The sequence below is a fragment of the Apus apus genome, chromosome 1 (genome assembly GCF_020740795.1).
Source record: "Apus apus isolate bApuApu2 chromosome 1, bApuApu2.pri.cur, whole genome shotgun sequence".
Taxonomy (NCBI): Eukaryota; Metazoa; Chordata; class Aves; order Apodiformes; family Apodidae; genus Apus; species Apus apus.
Genome location: NC_067282.1, coordinates 88,190,629 through 88,215,130, shown reverse-complemented (window position 1 = coordinate 88,215,130; position 24,502 = coordinate 88,190,629). Strand labels below are relative to the sequence as shown.

The 24,502-nt window shown below is 36.9% G+C and overlaps 1 protein-coding gene across 2 annotated transcripts in view; it reads right to left on the bottom strand.

Moving 5' to 3' along the window:
• Positions 1 to 24,502, bottom strand: part of USP25 (ubiquitin specific peptidase 25) — a 97,903-nt gene that overhangs the window by 25,585 nt on the left and 47,816 nt on the right. For both annotated transcript variants that reach the window (XM_051610257.1, XM_051610261.1), the window contains exons 6-14: positions 15,547 to 15,633; positions 10,773 to 10,910; positions 9,846 to 9,922; positions 9,279 to 9,352; positions 7,689 to 7,837; positions 3,475 to 3,602; positions 2,806 to 2,901; positions 2,359 to 2,520; positions 377 to 585 (exon numbers count right to left, since the gene is read on the bottom strand). In XM_051610257.1, coding sequence (XP_051466217.1) covers positions 377 to 585; positions 2,359 to 2,520; positions 2,806 to 2,901; positions 3,475 to 3,602; positions 7,689 to 7,837; positions 9,279 to 9,352; positions 9,846 to 9,922; positions 10,773 to 10,910; positions 15,547 to 15,633 — 1,120 coding nt within the window. The remainder of the gene's footprint in view (positions 1 to 376; positions 586 to 2,358; positions 2,521 to 2,805; positions 2,902 to 3,474; positions 3,603 to 7,688; positions 7,838 to 9,278; positions 9,353 to 9,845; positions 9,923 to 10,772; positions 10,911 to 15,546; positions 15,634 to 24,502) is intronic.

Genomic DNA, 24,502 nt, shown 5'->3' with positions numbered 1-24,502 from the left:
TTAAGCCTCCCCTGGCACAACTTGAGACCGTCTCCTCTCATCCTATTGCTTGCTACTTGTGAGAAGAGACTGGCAGTTGCCTCTCCATGGCATTTTCCATAGAGAAATTTCTCGGCATGTATCTTATCTCTATTGCACTCTACTCTCCCCAGCACTATGCACACAGAAGCCTGCACTGAAACACTCGTGTATGCTTTTTAATGCCCTGTTTGCTTCTTCAGTTTACATACCTCCAGTCTACTACAATCTCTAGCTTCCCTTCCAATGTGCTAGAGTTAGAAGTACAACACAAGCAACTGAAAACACATATGGACATTAAAGTCATTTCCACAAGTCCCTTCCAAGAGTAAATGCATTCCCCCACTTGTGGCATTACCTCTAGTGTCATTCTCTACTTCAGTCCTCCAGCGATGTAAACATCCTTCTAGGACAGATAGCTCTTCCTCAGTGATGTGCCTTGGTGCTGGATGCATGGGCAGATCAGGAGGAATTCGTGATTGTGTGAATGGTTTATGTATTACTGATCTTTGTACAGGAGATGTGCTTGGAACATCTGAAGATGAAGGCCCCTGCTGCTCTATTGTGCTGCATTCATTCAAAACATGAAATACAAAAATTGAATCACCACATATGCAAACCAAAAGCTACACCATAAAAACAAGCTTTTAATTTGAAAACAGAAATCTTAAGGGTAGTAATTTCCTACAGTGCAACCTGGGAAAGGCATCTACAATATCAATATGGAATTAGTATGTAAATTCTGAAAAATCTGTGGTGTACTACATGTTAGCACAATAACAACACTGGCTGCCACTACCAAAGACAAAGGAATTGAAATTGCCAGTTTGCTTCAACACCTTCAAATAACGTCATACAACTAATTACTGTCAAGCAAAGAGAGAAAAATCACAGCAGCATTTCTTATGGCCCACTGACCATAAAATCCAGTAAACAAAAAATCCAGTAAACAAAAGATTTGTTGAATAACTTCTTCACATATCTTATGCCTAGCAGACTTTCCTATCACCTACATACAACTTATGTTAACTGGACAGCAACAATGAAGGGACCTCTGATATTTACAGCATGCTGGAAATTTAGCACCAAAACATGTAAACTTGTTCCAAACAAGTCCTCTAACTCAAACAGCAAAGCAGCCAGCTTAGGAGAATTCTACACTAGCAGCAAAAGGAAAACCTGTTACAGATTTTTCTCTTCCCTTCAACAAGACTATCTATATGTAATCATACGCATAACAGGAATCTGAATCTTTCCAGCAAGCCACTGACTTTTTACTTTGTGTACAGCACCATGTTGTTTTTTGAGGAACCAGTTTGAGGGACCTGGATTCTTCAGGAGTTCAGAAAGTGTTGAGAACATTAAAAGCTGACAATGTCACTTCACATAACATGCTGTTGTGTTTCTATAAACTGACAAAAAAAGCCATAATACTTATATTTGTACGGAATAAGCTTCCTATACAGAAGTTTGAACGAGGTATGTTATTTTTGATATTGTATGCCAGATAAGCAATAGTAGCTTTTAAAAGTTTATCGTCTCTTATTAATTTTCAAAATTTCTGACATTATAGCATTAGGACATTTAAAATCTTTTAAAGGCTTCTTATATTAATTAATTTTCCTTCTCTGAACTACAGAGTTAACCATCTTGACTGGATCAGAATCTAGAACCCTAGTTTCCAAACACAGTATAAAAAGCTCTGTTAGTGAGCACTTAGCAAAGTAGCATAAGCGAAACTTACCTTAAGTTACATTCTAATCACTAATAGTTACTAGCTTCAATAATGAGAAAAACATTACTGGACCCTGGCACTTTGGCTACTTCGTATGTAAAAAGTAGACTGTTAGGTACCTGATAAGCGAAGTGTAAATTGCAAAGCACAAAAGGAGCTTTACTTCTAGGCAAGAAGTAGCAGATTAATTGTACACCAGAAACCTTGAAGCTCTGCAGCACATACATGCTGCCTAAATTCAGATTCTTAAACAAGACTTTTGGGACACAGTGACCTCACCGGATATCCTGTCGATTTTGAATTGTAGGTGGAATTGTGCTTTGTTTGAAAATGGTAATCCTGCACCTAAAGACATTTATTTTAAGAAGCGCATGAGACTAACCCGGATTATTAGCATTTTCATTCATTTATTTAAGTCTGTCATGCTGAAAAAAAACTTCCAGGAAGAGAGTAGGAACTTTACACTATTCCCTTTAGGAGATGCCTAGTTGTACTAATCTGGTGAACAGAGCAGTCAGACTTCCTTGTCTCTCTCTCAACTGCTGGATTTGAACCATGGGGGATGAGTGGCCTCTCACCTTGGGAGAGCAGGGGGTAGCCCTTACCTGGGTGGTGTCTGGGTTGGCAGTGTGCTGCTGACAGGGGCACTAGCACCCAGGTCATCAACGGGAGATGTGCACACCGGCTTGCTGGAGGCAAACTCCAAGGCGTACTGCAGGACATCTACCAAGGGGAATCGTTTAGGACCAGAACCATAGCTTAAATATCTGTTAACCATAAAATGTATTAATGCCATGACTCACATATTAAAAAAAAAAAAAAAAGAAAAAAAAATAAATAGAGGGTTTTATTCTGGTTGACTGCAATTAAAAAAAACAAGGCATTCCTAGTGTGTTTCATGCATTGGAATTACCGCACTTAATTTTTGCAAGGAAAACAGTAAAAGGAAGGAGATACAGAAAGAAAACCCAAAGCAAATAACTACACAAAGTGTATAGCTGAAAGGAGTTAGCGCATAATATTGTTTGCATTTACATAGCTATCTATAGTACCGTTCTAATCTCTGTTGTAAAACTGTGAGGTACTCTTTGAGTCTCTTGATTTCATCCCGTTTAATTCTTGTTATTTCTCTGTTTTTGTGCATATACCTGTAAAACATTAAATTTAGAAAGAGGTGTCAGTCCACAGTATCCCAGCACTGAAACTTAGGTCTGTACCCGTCAGCAACACTGATTACTGCTAAAAAACCCCTCACACACTCTAGAACCTACAACAGAATAAACGGTAGAACACAACTGAGAAGAAAATGGTAAACCCATTAAGCCTTCCCTCCCACAACTTTCAGAAGATGCTTCTTCTCCAGTGTTAAAAGCTCTGTTCACACTGTGAATGGCAAACATCCTAAAACGCTTCTAAATTAAGTGCTTTAAGTAGCAACCATGGAGCGATACCTGACTTTCCACTCTCTTTCCCAAATGGACAGATAAACAGTGTGTTTTTCCAAAGTATTTTGCTTTTGTACACAACTACCTAGTAATAAATTAAAGATAAAAGTGCAAGGCGGTTTTGGCAGAAACTAGCAGTATGCCCTCAATTGTCATCCATGTGTATCTTCTGAAACAGATGAAACCCATGAAAAGTTTAACCTGTCTAGCTAGAACAGAAATCTACTGTTATTTAAGCAAGGATTTTTTATTTTTTTTTTTAATAATATACTGTACCTGTCCAGATACAAAATTGGAGGAAATTCTAATTTGTTGTGTATCTTCTCTGGTCTCCCCAAAGCCTGATTAAATTCAAATCTTGATAGCTCAAAAGTTAAGACAGGAGGAAGCTCAGTGAACCAGTGCTGAACAAAAGAAAAACAGAAAACCCCACAATGAATGCCTTCCAATAGCAGAACTTCAGTAATAATGGTACAATACCAGCAGACTGACACAGCTATGGGAGAAATTTGTTTTAGAGTGTGGATTGGCATAATCTTTTCCAAGTTCCCATCTTTTCCCTTCCCTGTAAACAAGGACCATTTGTCACCCATGCTGCATCAGAGCTTTTCAACTCATCTGTCACAGAGTAGGCAGGAAGGCTCATTCCTTTGTCTCCTTCATACTAAATGCAGCCTGTGCTTGAAACTACCTGCCTTGCCAACTGTCCTGTTCTCTTTTAAGACTCCAGTGTCACTGAAAGTGTTGCTCACACTGTATCAAGTGCTCTTCCCACTAGTTTCCTCAGACTGCAGTTTCTGACCCTTTCATTCACCTGATATCACTCATAGTTTCTAATGACCTTCTCTGAAGAACGATCAGCAAGTACTCTGGGTTGGGTTAGACAAATTCTCTCAGCACTGTAAAAACTGATACTTTTTCTTGAAATCTCCTTCATACTAACAACCTCTCCCTGAAGCTTCTGCTTATGTCTCTAATCACTGCAAATCCAACCATGGACCAACCCATGTTATCATCACCTTATCCCAATTTTATTTGAGTATTCAGTAGAGGTCTATCCTTAGTCCTTACTTTTTCCCTTACATATTTCATTTCCCAACTGCAAGCCAAGTTCAACTCTGATTTCAGCATTCAAGTTCTTTTTTTTCTCCATGCTACAACACAAATAACACTCTCTCTCAATTTGATGCATGTCTAACCATCAACTCAAGCTTCCCTGATTGCTGTGAACACTGTTGCCACGTATTTCTGATGCCAATGCCCATAGCCCAGATGTGGCATTTGACCTGGGGCTTGCTGCAAGTTCTCCTGTTCAGTCAAATATCTTGACTAGTATTTTCTAGTCCTTTTTTTCCTGTGCTCATAGCCAGAACTTAGGTCTAGGTTCTCATCACTGCATATCTCAGTGCAATGTTTCTTCTCTTCTCCTCTTCCCTGGCACACACAGCCTTGTCAGATTAATAGATTTCCAGAATGTTATTAAATTATTCTAGTTCACGGCTTTCAGCATCCCTCCTCATCTCTTTACATGCACAATGAGCTGCCTTTCCTTTTCATGCCTATCAGCTTCCATTAGCCACCTTTTCAGTTTTAAAGACAGCAATCATTATTTCTTTCTTGCAGCAGCTTCACACAGCAATAAATTTCAATGCTAAAGTCAGCAAAGCCAGACCATAACCCTTCCCACTAAAACTCTTCTAAACCACTTAGAATCATAGAATCATTAAGGCTGGAAAAGACCTCTAAAATCATCAGTATCAACAGTCAACCCAGCACCACCATGCCCACTAAACCATGCTGTAAAATGCCACATCTACACACTTTTTTAACATCTCCAGGGATGGCAACTCCACTTCCTCCCTGGGAAACTTGTTCCCATGATTGACCATTCTTTCAGTAAATAATTTTTTTGTAATATCCAATCTAAACCTCTCCTGTCTCAACTTCAGACCATTTCCTCTTGTTCTATGACTTATTACTTGGGAGAAGAGACCGACCCCACCTCACTACAGCCTCTCTTCAGGTAGCTGTAGAGAACAATGAAGTCTCCCCTCAGGCTCCTCTTCTCCAGATTAAGACTGATGTCCTCAAGTTCAAACATGATGCTGACAAATACTCTCATCTTCCCCACACTTCTAACTCCAACTTGCATTGACCTTCATCTTCTCTTTGGACTGTATTTGAAATTTGGACTGTAGTTCCTTGGGACTTGTAGTTCTTTTTCTCTGTTTTTCTGTTCATATGTTAGCTCACTTCCTGACACCATACTCCACAGCTGAGGCTTTCAGGCATCATGATGACAACAGTAATAATAATAATGAACAACAAGCTAAATACCCCATTAGAGACAAGGGTGAAAACAAGGAATCTTTCAGAACCTTTCAACACATGCCACTGCCACATCAATAGTATTCTCTTTAAGCTTTGATATCTACCAGCTCAGATGAATGCCACTTGAAGTCTTTGTTCAGCCAAGACATACTTCATTAAAACTACATGAAATTCAGCTTCCTTCAGTACTTCCAAGCCTTCCAATGCACTGCAGGGTCTCTGAAGCATAATGTTTAAGCATAACTACTAACAGCAGCAACCACTATGAATAAACTACTTCAGTTCAGGGAAATCTAACCAATTTACTTGGCCCTGGTAATAACACAGTCATGTTTTTCTAGATTAGGACTAAACACCTTACCTTTTTTATTTTGTCATTGCTGTCAATCTGCCATATGACTATTTCACTTTCATTTCCTCATGCTAAAAAGCCAAGGTAATTAAAACTGATAGTTTTACAGAAGTCAAAGCTTAACACTCTAGACCTGTACATGATTATCCTACTATTCCCCATTGTCCTGATATTACAGGTTAAAAAACAAACAAACAAAAAACCCTAACCCCAAAAAATCCCTAAGTCTAACATTTCTAGTCAAGCATTTATAACTGAACTAACATTTTATGCATGAATGCACATAGGTTTTAACTGCATGACAACCTTCAGTCTGCAAGATGAACAATTACATTCTTGTAGTAGTTACATACAAGTTTTCATCTTGCATAAAGAAATTTAAGTTTGGATTGTACCACGATATTGATGAGTTGGCTTTTTTTCTTCTACTTATATTTCAGGAAACATGCTCATTAGAAGAAGACATTTCTATAAATGCTAGAGTAAAAAAAAACCTGAAACATCCTATGAGAGAACACATCCAGTAAGATGTGTAAATGCCTTTGAAAATGCTTACTAACATCTGCTTTAGTTGATCCATATTTGATCTACAATGGCTGACCAGAAAAAAGGACTACAAAAGAGATGCTATAAAGCTTTTGTTGGTAACACTAAATTGAAAATAGAACTTCATACTGGAAGATGATTTCATTGTGTGTCACTAAGCTTAGCGATTAAACCCTGTGTATATGTTGATATGAATAAAGGAAGCAAATTTCATTACTGCAAAAGATTGCTATCAAGAAACAAAGTATACCTGAACTTTTGCTTAAGTAGACAAAACCTCCTAAGATTTCACATCTTTTAAAGTAACTGTGATAGAACATGAACAGCTGCATAAAGACAAAGTAGCTCAGCTTTTACAGGCAATAGGGATTCCTGTAGTTCCACATCAATAACACACAGGTTATTAAAGAGTGCTCTGCTAGAGAAAAATTCTGGATATATACATGCATATCAGTCATAAGAGAGGTAATTTCAGAGTACACACTCCTGGTTCTATAACCACCGTCAGTTCAAATACCTCTTTTACCTAAGCTGTGACTTCTGTCCAAGAAATTTCATGTCACCTCACCCCAACATCATATACTGCCTACCCCACTTAGTGGGGCTCCATCTGAATCCCTCCACTCATGCTTCCAGCATGCTCTGACACTTGGGAGCCTCCTGCTGTAGCAAAGAACTCTCCTGGAAATAAAAGCAGCCCACAGAGCAAGTATTGTCTGTCAACCACCTCAAGCAAGGAGGAGAAAAATTGCTCACTGTAAGGGGCAAAGAGAAGGATGCTGGGAAACATCAATAAAAAGGTGGGAGGGCAGAAGTCTAGGATACCAAGGAATTACAAGACAGAGGCACAGTAGAATAACGATGCTCAAACAACCCAGCTCACGGTTGCTGTTTACAGCATAGGACAGCAAGTCAGCCAGAGCAGTGGTCAGCTACCACAGGACACTACATCCATGACTGCTCTGGAGATCAAATATCAGCAACAGGTGGGAACCAGCCTGTACCAAACACCATAAGCACTTCATTGTGCCAGCTTTTAATAAGCACAAACTCTGTATCTTATGAAAAATAATATATAAAAAAAATATGATACTCTGGGTACTTCAAAAGAGGTATAAACCCCTCAAATTAACAATCCAATTACACCAGCCATCAGAACCTGCACATCAGCAGGTCACAAAAATCAATCATGAACCCTGACAAAAAGTAAAGAGCACTACAGTGACACCCCAAGAGAAGCCCACTGGAGCCGTTAACTCACCTCCTGACCAGACTTAGCAGAGTTTTCTGAATGAAGAGATTCAATTTCCCCTTCAATCATTGCAGCTTCTAGACACTCATGCAGATCTTTAAAGCCATTAACCTGGAGTGGATACTGGCCAAACATTTCTGTGTTTTCAAATTTTTTACCTTCACATAAGAAATAAAACAGTTAAGATTTTAGGGACAAACATTTAAAGAAACCTAACAATCCTAGGTTACCTGATCTAGTCTACTGAACAATACCCACATTTTCTTACAGAACAATTCAAGTATAATATGTGAAAACAAGTTACTTTAAAAATTTGTTTTATAATATTGAAAAAGACTGTATTTTCTTCTTCAGCCCATTTTTTTGTATCATTTATGCACCTATTGATAATAAGCAAATCCAAAATGACTTGTCACCACAGACATATGGGAAGTTTTCCAAATATAAATCAAAGCCTTCCTCCTGCAAATAACAGCTCAGTAATACAACTCCTACATTGTATAAGCAAAGCCAGTGGAATTGCTGGTATGAAACAGCCCTTTGTATAAGTAGATTTTGCAAAAATTAACCACCAAAGAGTACATTCATGATTTCTGTCCTGAAAACAAGATCATAATTTTGTAACAGTGTATAAAGATGTAAACTCATACCTGATAAATGTGGGTGACAAGTGACTTCAATCTACAATTTCAATTTATTTCATCCTGAAGTCAGTAAAAATGCTTCCTACATACATCAGTTTCTTTTCATTGGTTTGGTTTTTACAGATCTCTCCAGTTAAGATGAGAATGTAAGGGATTAAAGTAGCCAAACGCAGAGGAGCAGAAACGCTAGCTAGTAGCAAGAAATCTGCAAAACTGTTTTGATATCTGACAACAAATCATTAGATAACACTGTTCCAAGCTGAGTAACAACCTGGAAGACAACTAAAAGATGTTTCATTCTAACGCTTCTCAGGAGTCATTCACTATTGCTATGAGGGACAGAATAAGCAACATTAAAAATACTTTCACAGTTGCTGGCCTCTTGGAAATAGAGAACATTGCAATTGTGCAGTTCTATTAATTATATGCAGATAAGAGAAAGGGAAGCTTGTTGTTCAGTTTCTTCCTCCTCTGTACTCTCTCAAACACTGCCCTTAAGCAGGTTTCCACTTTTAAGAGGGTGAATTATTGATATCAGAAATTGTGCAGAAGAAAACACAATAATCAAAATTTTAAACTGCACGAAATGAAGCAGAGTGAGAGACACTAACTCAATGAAATACAGTAACTTGCCTTCTGCATACCATTAATAAATGACAAAAGTGCCCTGATAATTTCTTGCAAGCATTTTTGCTCAGTATCCAAACCTAGCTTCTACTACACTTAGGTCCACACATTTGGCTCCTGAAAGTTATCCAGTTTTTCTGCATCTCACTACAACTATCTTCAGTCTTATATTTTTAGGACAAACCTTTTGTTACAGCCTGAACGAGTATTCTCCACCTCTACTTCTGCAGAAATAGCTAAAATCTTACTATTGCATCATGCACCTATGTACTAAGACAAACATTAAACAGACATGAGCACAGATGTGCAAGAAAATTCAGATGCATACCTTCAAGTACACCTACTGCTAGAAAACGTCCATAAAACAACTCCACCATTGGGTTCTTTGGTTTCTCTCCATCCCTGAAAACAGAAAGCATGTGAATGCAAACAACACATGCAGCTATGAACTTATAAACTTATGAGCAGAATACTGTGAATTCATTATGGAAATGCTGTGTATTTTACTCAAGTACTGTTCATTTAGATTTTTGCTTTCTTCTAATGACAGCCTCAATGATTCACATATTTTCAATGATAAGTATAGTCTGAAAATCAATTTTCAGAAGTGCTTCATTACAGGAAAATGTATCAGATTCAATTTGCTTAATTAATGATGTACAAAACACACCTTTACTCTAGACTTCATTCAGCAGGATTTCCAACATTAAATATGCAGGTGAAAAAAAACAATCCATGGAAAATTGAAGGTATGGACACATATGGAAAAACACCACACTTGCAGTAAAACAAGCTACAGAGTTGGATCTTTTTCAGCCATAGAGAAGTGAATTTTAGGTTTGGTTGGCTTTTTCATCAACATGTTCAATATACAGAACTAGAAAAAAAATCTTACCTCTCTTCTTCAGCTTTAATTTGGAAGGCATCTTCTAGCCAATCTAATAATTTGTGTGTAAATTCACTAACATCTTGCTGTTGAAAATATAAAAAAATCAGTATATGTTCACATATGTAACACAATGAAGTGTTACCAGATCAATATAGCAGTAGCACCCTCCACAAGAACTCCAAAATCATGTTATGTCCAAGATTACGCCATGATTGCTTTGTTACAGGTGGCTCCCAGAGCTTAATAAGACTCTGATGTTCCTCAGGCATTACACTGTCCTCTGATCCTTATTACTTGGGCTCAGCTTTCATACCATGCTAGTCCAAAAGCATCTTATGAATCCCATTGTTTACACCCGTTGGTATGTAACAAGTGGTGACTAATATAACTTTAATCAAGCACTAAATTCAGTATGATGTTGTAATTAAACATCTTAGTCACATAATCTCATGTGGGAAAAACAAAGCATTGAAGAAACCAAGTGTTTCTCAGAAAAGCAAAATACACCCACTATGATTTAGGCAAGAATCCTGAATATTAATTAAGACCTTCTAAACCAGTATCTACACAGGCTAATAGTGTACTACGACTGCACCAGCCCTGGATGTACTGTCTGATCAGAAGAATAAAGCTCTTTCAAAATAACACAAACTCAGAAGCTAAACTATACTCTAAAAGCAAGAATGATGAACCATTAGTTTCTAAAATAACACAAAGGAAGTACTGAAGTCACACTGTACAGAATTTAGTATTTTTTTTTCTAAAAGCAAAAGAGATTATATAGTAATAGAGAAAATGCTCAAAGACTGTAATAACTAGAAGTTTCTTTTCTGTGGACATTTTGAATTTTTGTTGTCCTTTTAAAGTATTTCCTATTGCCAGATGACCATATGAAAACATGTATAAGCTTGAATGAAAATACACAGAAATTACCTGTTGGGAATCGTTTGATTTAAAAGCATCTTTAAGGATTTCAACTGCTCTTGATGGGTCAACATATTTTCTCTTTGAACCAACTAGAAGTGCAAATAGGTACCTCAATTCACGCATAAAAGGCAGATTCCTATGTTCCTGTATTTGAAGAAGAATTAAAAATACTTAACAAAGTGGAAACAAGTATCTACCTTACAGACATGTTACCCAATGAACTAACTACATAGCCAGCCAATTTTCACAATAATATATAATCTTACTTGTAGGACTATCAAAGGAGTGTTGCATGACTTTTACGTGTCAGTTTTACAGAATAACATAGTTCACATACCAGAAACTGAAAGTTACTGAAACTACATCTAGATGTGGCTGTTTGACTTGAAATGCATCTGAGCGGACAAGTGGACAAGCTGAGTTGCATTTAAGACAAAACTGTTGTTTCCTGAGACTTAAAAAGCTTTAAGTGACACACTGCAATAATATGTACTGATTTTCTTGAAACTGGTATGCTTCTATACTTCTAACAGAATTTTGTGTGAGCCTACACACCACCTAGTACCTTTTTAAGTGTATTTTTTACTGAAGAATAAACGCATAAGGTGTACACAAATCATTATTACTTCTCTTGACAGAAGTAAAAGAAATAGCCTGCTCCTCTTTCTACTTATCTTTTTAGGTATAATTCATGGAGAATATGGAGGTCTTTTTTTGGATTTCCAGGAAAGAAGCAGAAGAAATACTTTCTGCCTGTATGTAACTGACACACAAATCCTTCATATCGCAGATTAAACCACAGGTTACAAATGCTGTGGAGATTGGTTATCGCTTATACTCCTGAGTAGACAGTTCACAAATTCTTGTGAAATTCTAATCCATGTAATATCCACTTGTATTTAGAACAAAGTGTCATTCAAAAGGACCACAGATGTCAGATGCTGGTTTAACTGGAATTACTTGATGACCAACTACTTCACATGCTCAACCAGCAGACTTGTTCAGTCAGTCCCATGTCAATCCAACATGCATGAAGCTTTTTGTACAGGAAGTCTGTTTTATTTTAGCTTTTAAAACTGTGAACAGTTTTAACATGGTGAAGTGGAATAGGTTGTGCATAATACGAAAAAAATGTTTCTAGCTACATAAATTCCCAAGTTTTATTTATTCTTCTTGTCCACCTCGCAGAACATCTGGCAATTATAAGCAATGCTTACAGAAAAGACTGAAGACTTCAAATGCCACCTTAATTTACCATAAAATCATCATCATTTCAGAAAAACATCAGCCTATTTACGCATTTAAAGCACTTTATAACAACCAAACAGGGAAGGAAATTGTGAAACTGATTTTTTTTTCCTCATTTTTATTCTGTAATCTATTAAAAATGAATAGAATTTGAAGTTTTAGATATGGACATATTTTATCAAGATGCTTCAACACCAGTGGTAATTCATATGCATAATATAGATAATTGATCACAGAATGCTCTAAACCTCACCTTCCTTTTGCTAAATCTGGAATAGTCTGTATTACTGCATTACTTACCCACATCTACGTTACTCACAGCTGAATTTTTTGGCTAATTCTAAGCATGCTTGTAGCTTTAGGTTGAACACCTGGCTACTCATGTCAGTTGGATTATTCAAAACAAGTATCTCTCCAAAGCTTATAAAAATTCTCTAAAACTAGAAAAATGCTTGTTTTTTTAAGAAATCTCATTTCAATGCATTAGGCATGATCCTTGACCAGATTACATGAGCATTACCACAACAAACAGTGATTCTAACAAAACAAAGCCTCAGATCTCCGAAAGGACAGGAGTCAGTCCACAAGACAAGGTATACACCTTTCACAAAGAACACGCATGTTAAAAATAAAAGAGCTAATGAAGTGATCACAGCACAGCACTAGGCTCTCAACTGTAGGTGCAGTAACACAAAAAAAGATTAAAATCTGTTTTGCAATAAAAACTATATGGGAAGTTGATAAACTAAAACATTCTCTATTTTATCACTCATTCTGCCTGCATAAATAATGTCTTAATACACTGATGTTGGAACAATTTATCATTAGGAAATGCTTCTAAAGCAATCTAGATGTTGAATACATAGCAAACACATTATTATCAAGCAGTACGCCAGGACACTGGCATACAGATCATGTTGAAATAGGGGGAAGGATGTGCTAACCTGTAGCACAGTAACCCACTTCCTCTGATAATAAAACATTTCCTGAAGATATCACCAGAACATTTAGCTGGCCTCAACTACATACAGCAAGAGCTAGGAGGACTGAGAGAGTAAAGAAACTGCAGCAACTACAGAGAACCATATTTGTTCTACAGAAGGAAGCTGAGGAACACACCAAATGAACTTCAAATTAAAAGAACAAAAATGGATTGGAGATCTTGAATGTATGACCAAGTTTAAAATACAGAAAAACAAAGTCCAGTTAGCTGAGGCAAACAGGGTGAGATTGTTGGCTTGTTTGTTGTTTTTTTTTTAAGTCAAAATTTATACCAGTGACTTCAGGTTTAAAAAATTTACATGACAAATTATTAGTAGTATTTGGAGTCAATATATTGACAATAATCAACAAAACACCCCATTATGGAATATTCCCTTAAGCAGAGTTACATGCTTTATTTCTAAATGAAGAGATTGTCATGATCCTAGCATTAAATTTTACTTTCCACTAACAAGAAGAACAACAGAATTTAAACCAAAGTATTGAAAATCTAGGATTAACACTTGTTTTTTATTAGCAAGGGAATGTGATCCTAGGGAATGTAAGTCACATACATTACTAGGTAAAAAAAAGAAACAAAACAAACCGAAGTCAAGATAGTTTTAAAATAAATAAACAGATGGAAGTAAATTCCAGGGCTTTTTTTTTTTTTTTTTTTTTTGTCAACTGGTAGCTTATGTTACAACTTTAACTAAATTTGCCTTTACTTGCCTTCACCTCATAAAGAAATAAAAGCACCACATCTTGGGGCATGCATGCTTATTTCTTCTGTGTGTCAAAGTTCCAACTAGGGAAGTAATCTCTTCCTAAATCCTCCTCAAAACATATTCACATACTAAGACAATGCATTTTCAACTGCAGATAAGACAGATTAGCACATCAATTTATGATGTTAGTTCATTATGGAATTTAAATTAACAAAGGAAACAATACAAAAAACTACCAGAGATTCTTACTAGCAACTTGCAGAAAGCAAGGTGTCTGAACAAATCCATATATTTTCCTGGTGTTACAACATTTCACACAGCCTTAATACTGTCCGTCATGGTAAGAATTTATAAGAAATAGCACTTGGGAATTGCTAAAGGCATTCAGCTGCTAGCGTCAATGCTTGGGCTAGATGTTTTTCTAAGACAACAGCTTGTTAATTATTATCTATTTCGTAACATCTCTTAAATGCCAACTGCTTTTTACACCCTGAAAAATGGTGAAGAACTCTCAGTACTGGTGGATATTACTAAAACATATTACATGACAAATAATGAAACGTGAGGCAGAAAGTTAATCTAAAAATAAAACAAATATTTCAGTACAATTCTCTGGTAAAGATGACTTTATCCTGTCTTTCTTAGTAAAATACACTGTCCCATCACATTCTTCTGACACATTCTCAATAGTATCCATGCTGTATTGGCACACCATTTCATGATTTTTTCTTAAACCCCCCCCAAAAATCCAAGTGACGACTTGCTCTTTTAAAAAGAGGGAAGGAACAGGGGATGGGAGAGGTAGGGAGAAATTACACAGTTCTGACTGAACAGTCAGCTTTCCTTTTATGGTACACCTAGAGGTTTAGAAAATGGACAGTATCTTCTCTATGTCTGATTTGTTTTATCTCCTTAAATTGCAGCTTTTACTTTTGCTAGCGCACATTGCAGTCAGGCCCGAAGTGCCAAACAACTAAGAACAGGGAGACAACATTTGCCATTTTCAACATTCAGAAGAAAGGGGCAAAAGGCAACAATCTCTGGATACGCAAAAATTTACTGCTCTGCAAGCAGGGCATCACGTGCCTTCACAAAGCTACTTCCTCTTTCCGATTCTTCCTTTATTTCATAACACAGAAACCAAGGTGCTCACATCTATCTATCTATTTATAAAGAAATTGTTCGGTTTTGTCCCTCAGTCCATGATCATTCTCCCTTGCTAGTTTGAGGTTACAAGAAACGTGAGCCAAGGCCCTCCCTCCCTCCCCGCTTCCACATGAATACCAGAATAAAGTTGGGAAAATTTATGCTTACAATCACCCCATTAAAAGGCCAGAAGAGACAAGCTAATAACTGAAAGCTTAATACCTGATCGTGAGTTACAAGCAATTAACACTGTAAAAAAACAAGTGGCCAGGCCAACACTAACAATGCTGTTGGCAAAGCTACACAGATCAAAAACACGCAGGTAACAAAAAAGCATGCCCATAGCTGCACAGTGTGAGGTAACTAGAATAAAATATGCTTAATACACAAGCTACATTCACCCACCAGCAGCAGTGCTGCTACAGCAGCAGCAGTGAAGCCCTGCCACTGGGCCTGGCCTAAGCAGCAGTACACCAAGCGGACTCTCCCTCTCTCAACGCTGTCCTGCACTGTGAAGCTAACGTCTTCTACGCAAGATCTGCCATAGGAAGCTTAGAGAAATGTTCAATGGCAACTAAAAAACCCATGATAATTTGAGCTAGAGAACAGTGCAAAATTCAATTGCAACGAAGAAATGTCCTTACGTACCACCAGGGGATGTTAGCTTCCAAACTTACCTTTTGGTTTCGGGGCAAGTCTTGAGCATTTGCAGGAGGATTGAAATTCAAAACTAGTCTTCGAAACTCCAGTAGATTAAATAATGACTGAAAAAAAAACCAAACAAACATGTTTAATCACTTTCACAGAAAATATGAAATTATTTCATATGTGTCTTAGCGAAATAAATGAAATGCTAAACATATGCAATACTAATGCTTCATTTCAAAAACCAGATTATTTAACTTTGCTAAATGTATTTTTCCAAAAGACATTTATTTTTTACCAAGAAAACAGCATTAAAAAGCCTCTTTACACTTTTTATCACATAAATGGAATAATAAATTTAGATTATGGGTAAATGACTGTTTACAACAAGAATTTTATTAGTTGTATAACTGTCAGCTTTCAGATTAAAATTAAAATCTGATTAGCCATGTAAAATTCACCTTGTAGACTATCATCTGCCTCTTCAGTCAGAGAAAGCATATCTTTGTATATGCAACTTTAATCCACTTGCAATTACCTGTATTTTTTGCATTCTATACACTCCCCTTATTATAGGATCTGAATACTGTACATTAGAGTAAGAAAACTAAGTTATACAACTTTGTGCCTAAGAACTGATAACATTATAATTTTATGGACAATACAAGAAAACAAGTGTCTGCAGACATACTCACAAAGAACTACACAGTGTAACACAGCCTGGAGCCAAGGGAGTACAAGAACAAGATCTATCTGAGTTGCACAAACATAAGGCAAAAGCAATGGCTAAGAACTTAAGTCCTCATCACTGGCATAACTGCATTGTTGCTTTTCTGTACAGTCAGAAAGTACTTCAGTTGCAGTTCACTTTGTTACCAAAGACTAGCATTTTGATGAAGAAAGGGTAGCAGAAGTGGTCTGAAGAACTGTAAACATACTTATTAGAGAAGCACAGGAAAGATTTATCCTGCTATTCACCCCCTTAGGTGTTGAAAACTATAATTAACTTCTTTTTTTTTCCCCCAATCACACATTGCTACTTATTTTTGAAAGGCAGAGCTTGTCTACCTCATCAATAGACTTTGATCCCACAACTTGTTCTACCCAGGTGCTAATTCACAGACCACAGGTTTAGACTTAATAGGAGTTCAACTTGGTAGTGCCAAGAAAGTGAAACTCAACTTGTAAAGAGTTACTGCCTTTATTCTAAGAATTTAGAACACGTTGGAAGGAGAAAAAAATGGATTTGTGAAAAGCTGCAGTGCTCCCAACTCTCCTCATAAAAGAGCCTGTACTGCATTTAACCTCTCCTCACACCCCACAGTATACAGCACCTTCAACAAAATCCAAAGACTAGTGAAGTTGTCTTTCATAACATGTAGATTCAAAAAAATCCAACCAAACAAAAAAACTCCAACCCAAACCAAAAATCCCTCTACAAAAAAACCAGCCAAAACAGACCTTTCTGACCTTACTAAATCAACACAGACAATTAAGTAATCAAGCTTTTCTTTCTCCTCCTGTTTTGCTGTTCAAAATACAGGTTCCTCTTTTATCTGTCCCTGTAGAAAAGGGAGTTTAAAGCAAAGTCCTTTGTTTACTTACGCAAAGCATAGAACATGTTTAAATATTTAAAGTGTCATTCCAGAAATAGATGTTAATTGAAGGTATATCTCATGATGTAATAGCATTCCACTGCTAAACTCTTCATCAAGCAAAACACAGCAGTCTCTTACATACAAAATAAACCAGCTGCTGAAATATTATGTCCAAAGACTGACTTCTCCCCATGACTAATCCAAGTACCACCAAAGTGCCAAGCAGCTGAGCTGGCCAGTTTCATAATACACACAAATTAAGTACAGAATACAGTACTAAAGTTCAGAACTTTTGCATGGCATTGAATCCACAAGTTTTTAACACAAACTGTATTTATTTAATCCAGGACTCTTAAATGTAACCAAATGTGACTCCATGCTTTGCTAAGCTGAATGAACCTATTTCTACAAGCTACTGACAATAATTAAGAGGACTGTTTGATATGCTCTGTTCTTTGTCAGCTTTGTTCTACTTGAAGTTTCTTATTCAAGATATTTAGTATTTAAACTTTTCTCCAAAATACCTTATGCTGTGCATTGTTGAACTGAGTTGCAGCAGAATGCTCACAGTTAATCTGTTGCCAACGTCACTAATGCTAACAGGACAGTACCATGTAGCTCTTCTATACTGAGCTAAATCAACTTCAGGAAACATACTTTCATTAAAAAAAAAACAAAACCAAAAAAAAGTAATTTCCCAGGATAAGTGCAAACAAGTGTGCGTGAGGTCAATGAATTTTTCTGCCTGAAGTACCTCAAGGAGGAATCTATGATTCTCTTTGCAGTAGAGACCTCCCACAGCCAGCCACTCCTGTGCTTCAAAAAGTAGCAAGGCAAAACAATTCCCAATTTGCTGAGCCATCTGTTGACTAGGTTTCTGACACCCAGGGTAGGTGATGCCATGGAGCAGAAGCTGTTCTTCTGTAGCCACCAAGAGAGACACAGCAGAGACTGTCCCTGGCCTGAGAACCACTTTGCTGGCCCCAGGCCAAAGCACTGGCCTTCCAAACACATTGCACAGGGCAGCAATTCATCTCTCACCTACTTGGCTTCAGGTACCAGAAGATGTCAGGAGTCCCAGTGCTAGAAAACAGGCTGGATCCAAAAGGTAGGTACTTCATATCTACTGGCCTTGAGCAAGTATTTTTTATAGATTATCAATGTAAACTATGCAAAATTTACACATGCAAGAAAAATTCTCTAAAAGGTGGGGCTGTTTTCCAGTGTATTTATATCTATTTAAAAGCTATCATCTGGAAACATGACCTGGCTAGGGCTGAATTTTATTAATTCAAATTACCATGAGAATCAACAAATTTTCAGAACACGTGCCTCCTAATGTATCAGTTTGGGGGCTGACCAAGAGTAAAAGTAAGTCAGACTAATGGACAACAAAATAACCAGCATCAGTTTGGGGCATTCAAACTGGAAGTGCTGAATGACAACAGATACAACGTGGCTTTCCCCTTCTTCTAGGTGGTGATGATGTAGACGTATTTATTTTCTGTCACGACAAAAAGAGCTAGGTATAGTTACAGCTTCAAGACTATAAAGATACTAAACCTATTACTCACTTCCCCAAGTAATGTCTACCCACACAATATAGTCCAAACAACTTCAGAATATAAGCTGCCTTAGTTTCATGTAAAACACCCTGCCTATCTCACTTAACATCTAGGATTATCAAACATAAGCAACTTTACTTCAGGACCTTGGCAGAATTTCAGAATTAATTCTTAACATTCAAGTCCTGTGATGCTGCATTAATACTGAAAGAACATAAATTAGTCAGTATATTAAATCCATAAAAGCTTGGCATATAATACAGATCATTAAGAGCTGCCAGCAGAGTCCTAAAATAGTAAAGGCACTGACATCAACAATACTTGGAGGATAGGAAGAGTACTTACTTCTGTGTCTAGATAAAAGATGACCTACCAAGCTGTTGCACAGAGCTTGAGGCAGGCTCTACCTAATAGTTTCTTGCAAGTTCTGCAAGCACAGGGCAACTGTTTCAGTAGCACATTTATGAAAACCTTCTTTGACTAGCAATTGTGTACTTGTTTCCACTCTTGAGAACAAAAAAGCAGACCCATAACTTCATAATACTACAAACATAAGCCATCTTTCAATTCAATTTGTAAAGATTAAGCTTGAAAGAAAGGAAGGACTTTCGAATTGTTCTGTGAAACACGTATCAAAGCCATTCAGACTGCTAGTTCTAAACCAGTCAGCAAGATACCAAAACAATCTCATTTGGCAGAAAACCATCTATGATGCTCAAGTAGAATGAACACATTTGACCAGTGCTGTAATGGCTGCAGAAAACCTAAACTTCTCCTTAGGGCGTAAAAGTAAGGGGAGAAGAAAAAGCCAAGAAATCACAGTTACTAATGAAGCTCAGCAAACAAAACAGGACATACCTACTGGCAGACAGGTGGAACACCACCAGCATGTTGTGAAATATGGTCATCATGTACATTTCTCTTAGAGCAGCCCATGACAAGTTGCACAATTTCTAGTCTTGTGGCAAGCCAGTTTGTAGGCTTTTTTTTTCACAAGTGAAGGGGATTAACAACAGGCAATGAAGCCACAACTAGTGCAGGTATGCATAATTTGTGTCAGCAGAAAATACTGGCTAGGAATTTGCCCAAATTAGTGCTAAGATTTAACAGGAGAAAAATACAAATACTAACTTGAATTTTTGCAAAGAAGATTTAGAAAATACTTCATTTGGTAGATAACCAAAACCTAAATATATTTTATCAGTACAGCTTGAAAAGTAACTCTTCAGCAAGGGAAAATGGAAGTATGCATTCCCACCAAGTTCCTAAACAAACTGCCTCAGGTACTGGCAAATTTAGCTAAAACACAATCTTGTGTAAATTGAATTTTTTTTATATGCACTAACACATTGCAACACCCATTTGCCTCATTTAGTCATCTGGCCCCTTTTATGCATTCTTCCATTTTACATTGATTCAGATCTTAAAGCCACAAAGCAGAGACCATACCTGCATTTTGTATAGCAAGCAGACAGCAGTCTTGAAGAATACACTATTATTGTTCTAAAAAGAAATAATGGAGCTCTATGTCATTAACCATATTATTTGGAATACTCTTCCTCTGCCAACATGACAAATTAGACTTATGTTCTCACTTCAATTTATAAACAATTTTGTTAGTTTACTGTATACAAAGTCAATTTTAGTAGGTTAAATTTGCTCTTAGTATGGTTAACTTTTTATTCATGCCAATAATCTAAATCAAAGAAAATCTAGAATGCTATGAATCTATGCTACCACCTGCACACAATACCATATGTTTTTTCCAATAACATGAAGAAATCTAAATTTACTAGTTATCAACATTCAAAGTGCCAAGGGTTCAAAATAAAAGTACTCTTAAATACTGCACTTAGGTTTAGTGACTTAACACTCCTGCACACCTCAGATTGAATACTGTCCAGCAAAGCTCCATATTGCAAAAACATACGCAACTTCACTGGCAACTACGACCATTTCTCTCCAACTTTCAAGTCTTTTAGACTATATACCACTACTTTGGGAGAATCATTTTGCCCTCCTCTTTATGGCTTTCCCCACTGTTTTTATCCATTGATCACTTTCACTGTTTTACCTTTTGGTTCATACTCTTGAACCCACTTTTCTCAAAACATATGTCCATAAATCAAGTTTGTTGGCGCTGCACTGGCTGCTCTGCTCCTCCACTATACTCCTCTCCACCCAGCACCTCCTCATAACTCACAGTGGGGATGCCTTCCACTCTACTTGTGTGTCTTAGTCATGTAAGTGGTAAATTCTGTTTTCAGAACAGACAGTAATGATGGGCATTAAATTGGGTCATCAGGCCTATATTTGAGCCTCTATATACATTGCATAACAGTAAAAGTCAGCAAGTATAATACAAACTGAATCTTCCTGTAATGCTTAAAATAAAAGGAAAATTACTGCTACATATATAAAAATTAGTTTAAACACATTGTACCTACAAAGTGGAAAATTAATTATTGTAACAATACTAAAGAGAATTTTAAATGTATTTTCTCTTAAGCACATAGTAACCCTGTGTATTGTCTTCAACCTTTTAGAGAAAAAATCCTTAAGAAAATGAGGAAGTAGCATAGAACATATTCCTGACATTGCTTCTTCCCATACACTGAGAATCTGGCACAATCAAAAGCCTTCCTGAAAATCCTCATGTTCTTTAGAACATCACATGTAAAGAAGAGGGAAGAGAAGAAAATGGCTTCAAAGCTAGGACTTGAAAAAGTTCCTGTTTGAACTTTGTTGGGAAAGTAGACAAAGGAGTTTTTTCTCTCTCCCTCTAAGAAACTTAACTCCAACAAATAGGACACTACCCCATGGCTGAACTTGCAGAACAACTCCACATGCACAGTATTAACAGTGCAGAAAACATTTAGCATTTTCAAAGTTACAAACAGATTCAATCCTAGATCTTAAAAGCTCTGGAAAGTATCTCAAAGAGGACAGTTTTATTTATAAACAGTCAACCAATCAACATTCCAAACTGCTGAAAACCAAGGTATAAAAAGCAGTTTCAAGTTGTCATGTTTTGCTTTTCTAAAAGGCTGAGGTGTAACATGGAAGAATATAGAAAAGAGCTTTCATACTGTTTGATCTAGAAAGTCAAACTAACTTAAGAACTCCAGCAGACTTGGGTTAAGTCAACATTTTAAACAAACAGCTCACCATGGTATTACCAGACTGCATTTAGAGAACATTCACTTGTTTATAGCAACAAATTCAGAACATTACTGCAATTCAGAAGACAAATAAGTATGATATGTGTCCAGAAGAATTCACTTTATACTTGTGTCTTGGCACATACTGAAAAATGCCATTCAATCACTCCTCTATTACATGTTCAAAGAAAGAAAAAAATCTGTTAGGACAACAGCCAGCATTTCCTTACATGGTTACAATTTTGAAGTCCTTCCTAAATGAACAATAATATCAAATAAGTTTGTGGTATAACTTCAACACACCTAAAAAATGCAATGGTTTCATGCTCTTCTAAACCTTGGAACTGCACATAGGATCACTACCCAATGTTTGTTCTGAATCCTTTATTTTAACTAAATGAACAACTTGAGTCAAAGATAAAGCCATAATCCATTATAGCTTTCCAACCTTTCACAGCAGAAATGTCACAATACTATATATCACTAAATGTCAGGTAAGAGTTTGAAAAATGACACATACAATCTGAGGGAACTGGAGACCATAGAGAGAAACAAAAAGCAGTGTAAGAAATACCCTGTCAGCAGATATCATAGGATGACTAAACTTGGAAAGGATAGGTCAAACTTTACTAGGGAACAGAGGGAGTGACGGAGAGAAAGGAAGAAACAAGATTTCCAACATCATTATACTTCTGCGCATGAAAGTCTACAGAACAGTTTATAACATATTCACAGTCCCAACCCTGCTCCAGGCAGTTCTACAGAGAAAATAGTGGAAGGAAAATATTCCAACAATGACCATTTTAATGCAAACAGGAATTGTGGACTGAGTATTCATTAGCACCCAACTTTCTATTGCATATCCAGGGAAGCATAGGAGTCACATGCAATTTACATATACGCAATTCTTTTTACATAATACTACGTTTTTTGGTATTAATGCACTGCCACATTATCCACCACAATCCTTTCCATTCAATGTGACAAATAGGAAAAACAAAACAAAGCAGAAGTTAGACATTTGTGGCAGACTGCTTCAAAGATGGTAAGAACAACAGCTGAGCCACCAACCTGGAAAAAAATACTTGCTTGATTCTCACCCATCAAGCTGCCATGCTTTTTTTTTTTTTTTCCCAGAATTAAAAGCTTAGGATCAAATGAGATCCTAACTCCAAATATACCGACATCAGGAAAGCAGGAAGGCTGCTCCTAAACGCAATGAAACAGGGTAAAATGCCAGAAATGGTGTTATGAGCCCTGGAAATAAATGTCAAAAATCAGCCATGGAGATTCATGCTTATAAGACAATAGCTGGTTAATTCTTTGTTCTGCAAGCTACGTACTTCTGGGGAAGAAAAACAAACCCCATCTCCAAAAAAAAAAAAAAAAAGTGTCTCATTTTTTAATAACTAACCAGACTCTGACAGACTCCTGAAGAAAAGATTATGGAGATGCCAAACCCCAGCTGTCCTGCTGGGGTGACTCATTTGGTAAAGGGAGGAGCTACAATATGGGCAGGTCCTCAGTAGGTTGAGACCCAGGAAAGTGCTGTACCTTGTACATTAGGTATGGGGCTGGGGGGGGGAGGAGAAAGAGAGCAGCAATTACAGTACAATTTTCGTATTATTTCACACACACTCATTTCCTTCCATCAGAAATTTGTCTTAGTGCACCAAGTGGATGATACTCACTAAACAACCAATTACTCAGTATGACCCATGACACCTTTTCCAAGGGGCAAATACTGCCAGGGCATTACTTCTCGTACATGACTAAAAAGCACACATGGAACTTCAAAATACAGCCTCGTGTAATATCTTTGTTCATAACATCTGGGAGACAATTTGCAGAGATATCCAACAGTGCATCTGTGTCCTGAGTGCTACCACCTTCTACATCCTGCAAACATTCAACTCGTGCTCAGCGTGACACAAAGGAGTCACTTTACAGGAGCAATGAATGTATTATTTATAAGCCATTTTCAGGCTACAAATTCTTAAAACCAAGAAAAATGTTGAAGTTACCTTTTTACAAGGCAGCCACTAAAACTTACTGCAGAAAAAGGAAGTAAGAACATATATATACTAGTATATTTGTGGTTTGTTTCCTTAAAGAACTCAGTATCCTAAGTTCTATGTCAAAAGCAAATATATGCAGTTACAATAATGAGAATAATAAAAAACCCACCACCACCACACACAAACATTTTAGAAATATTCTAAAATCTCAAGATTTATGGATCCTTCAACAGGAGTTCATCTAACAAACCACTAGCAAAAGCATATACAGGTGAACTCCTGTAAAAAAATGTAAGTTTATTAAAAGTTCAAGAGGATGTGGGAAAATTGTTAAGAGACTTGACTCCTTTCTTAGCTGGTGAGGAAGAAGCAAACATGGTTTAATAAGTTTTGTTTTGACATTTATTTTGGGACTCAGTATTAAATTCAAGTTATTATCAAGTCAAAAGCCTTCAACAGCAGGACAGATTTTTATAAGTTACACTGTGGAAAAAAATATTACTGTTCATTTTAATGCCTGTTGAAAGCAAAACTGTGTTTTGGAGCTATCTGAAGAGAGACTTCCCTCTTCCCCTACAGGAGAGCGTGATTTCTACATGTGCATATTACTCTAATGCACAAATAAATAAGAGATTAAAAGGCAGTT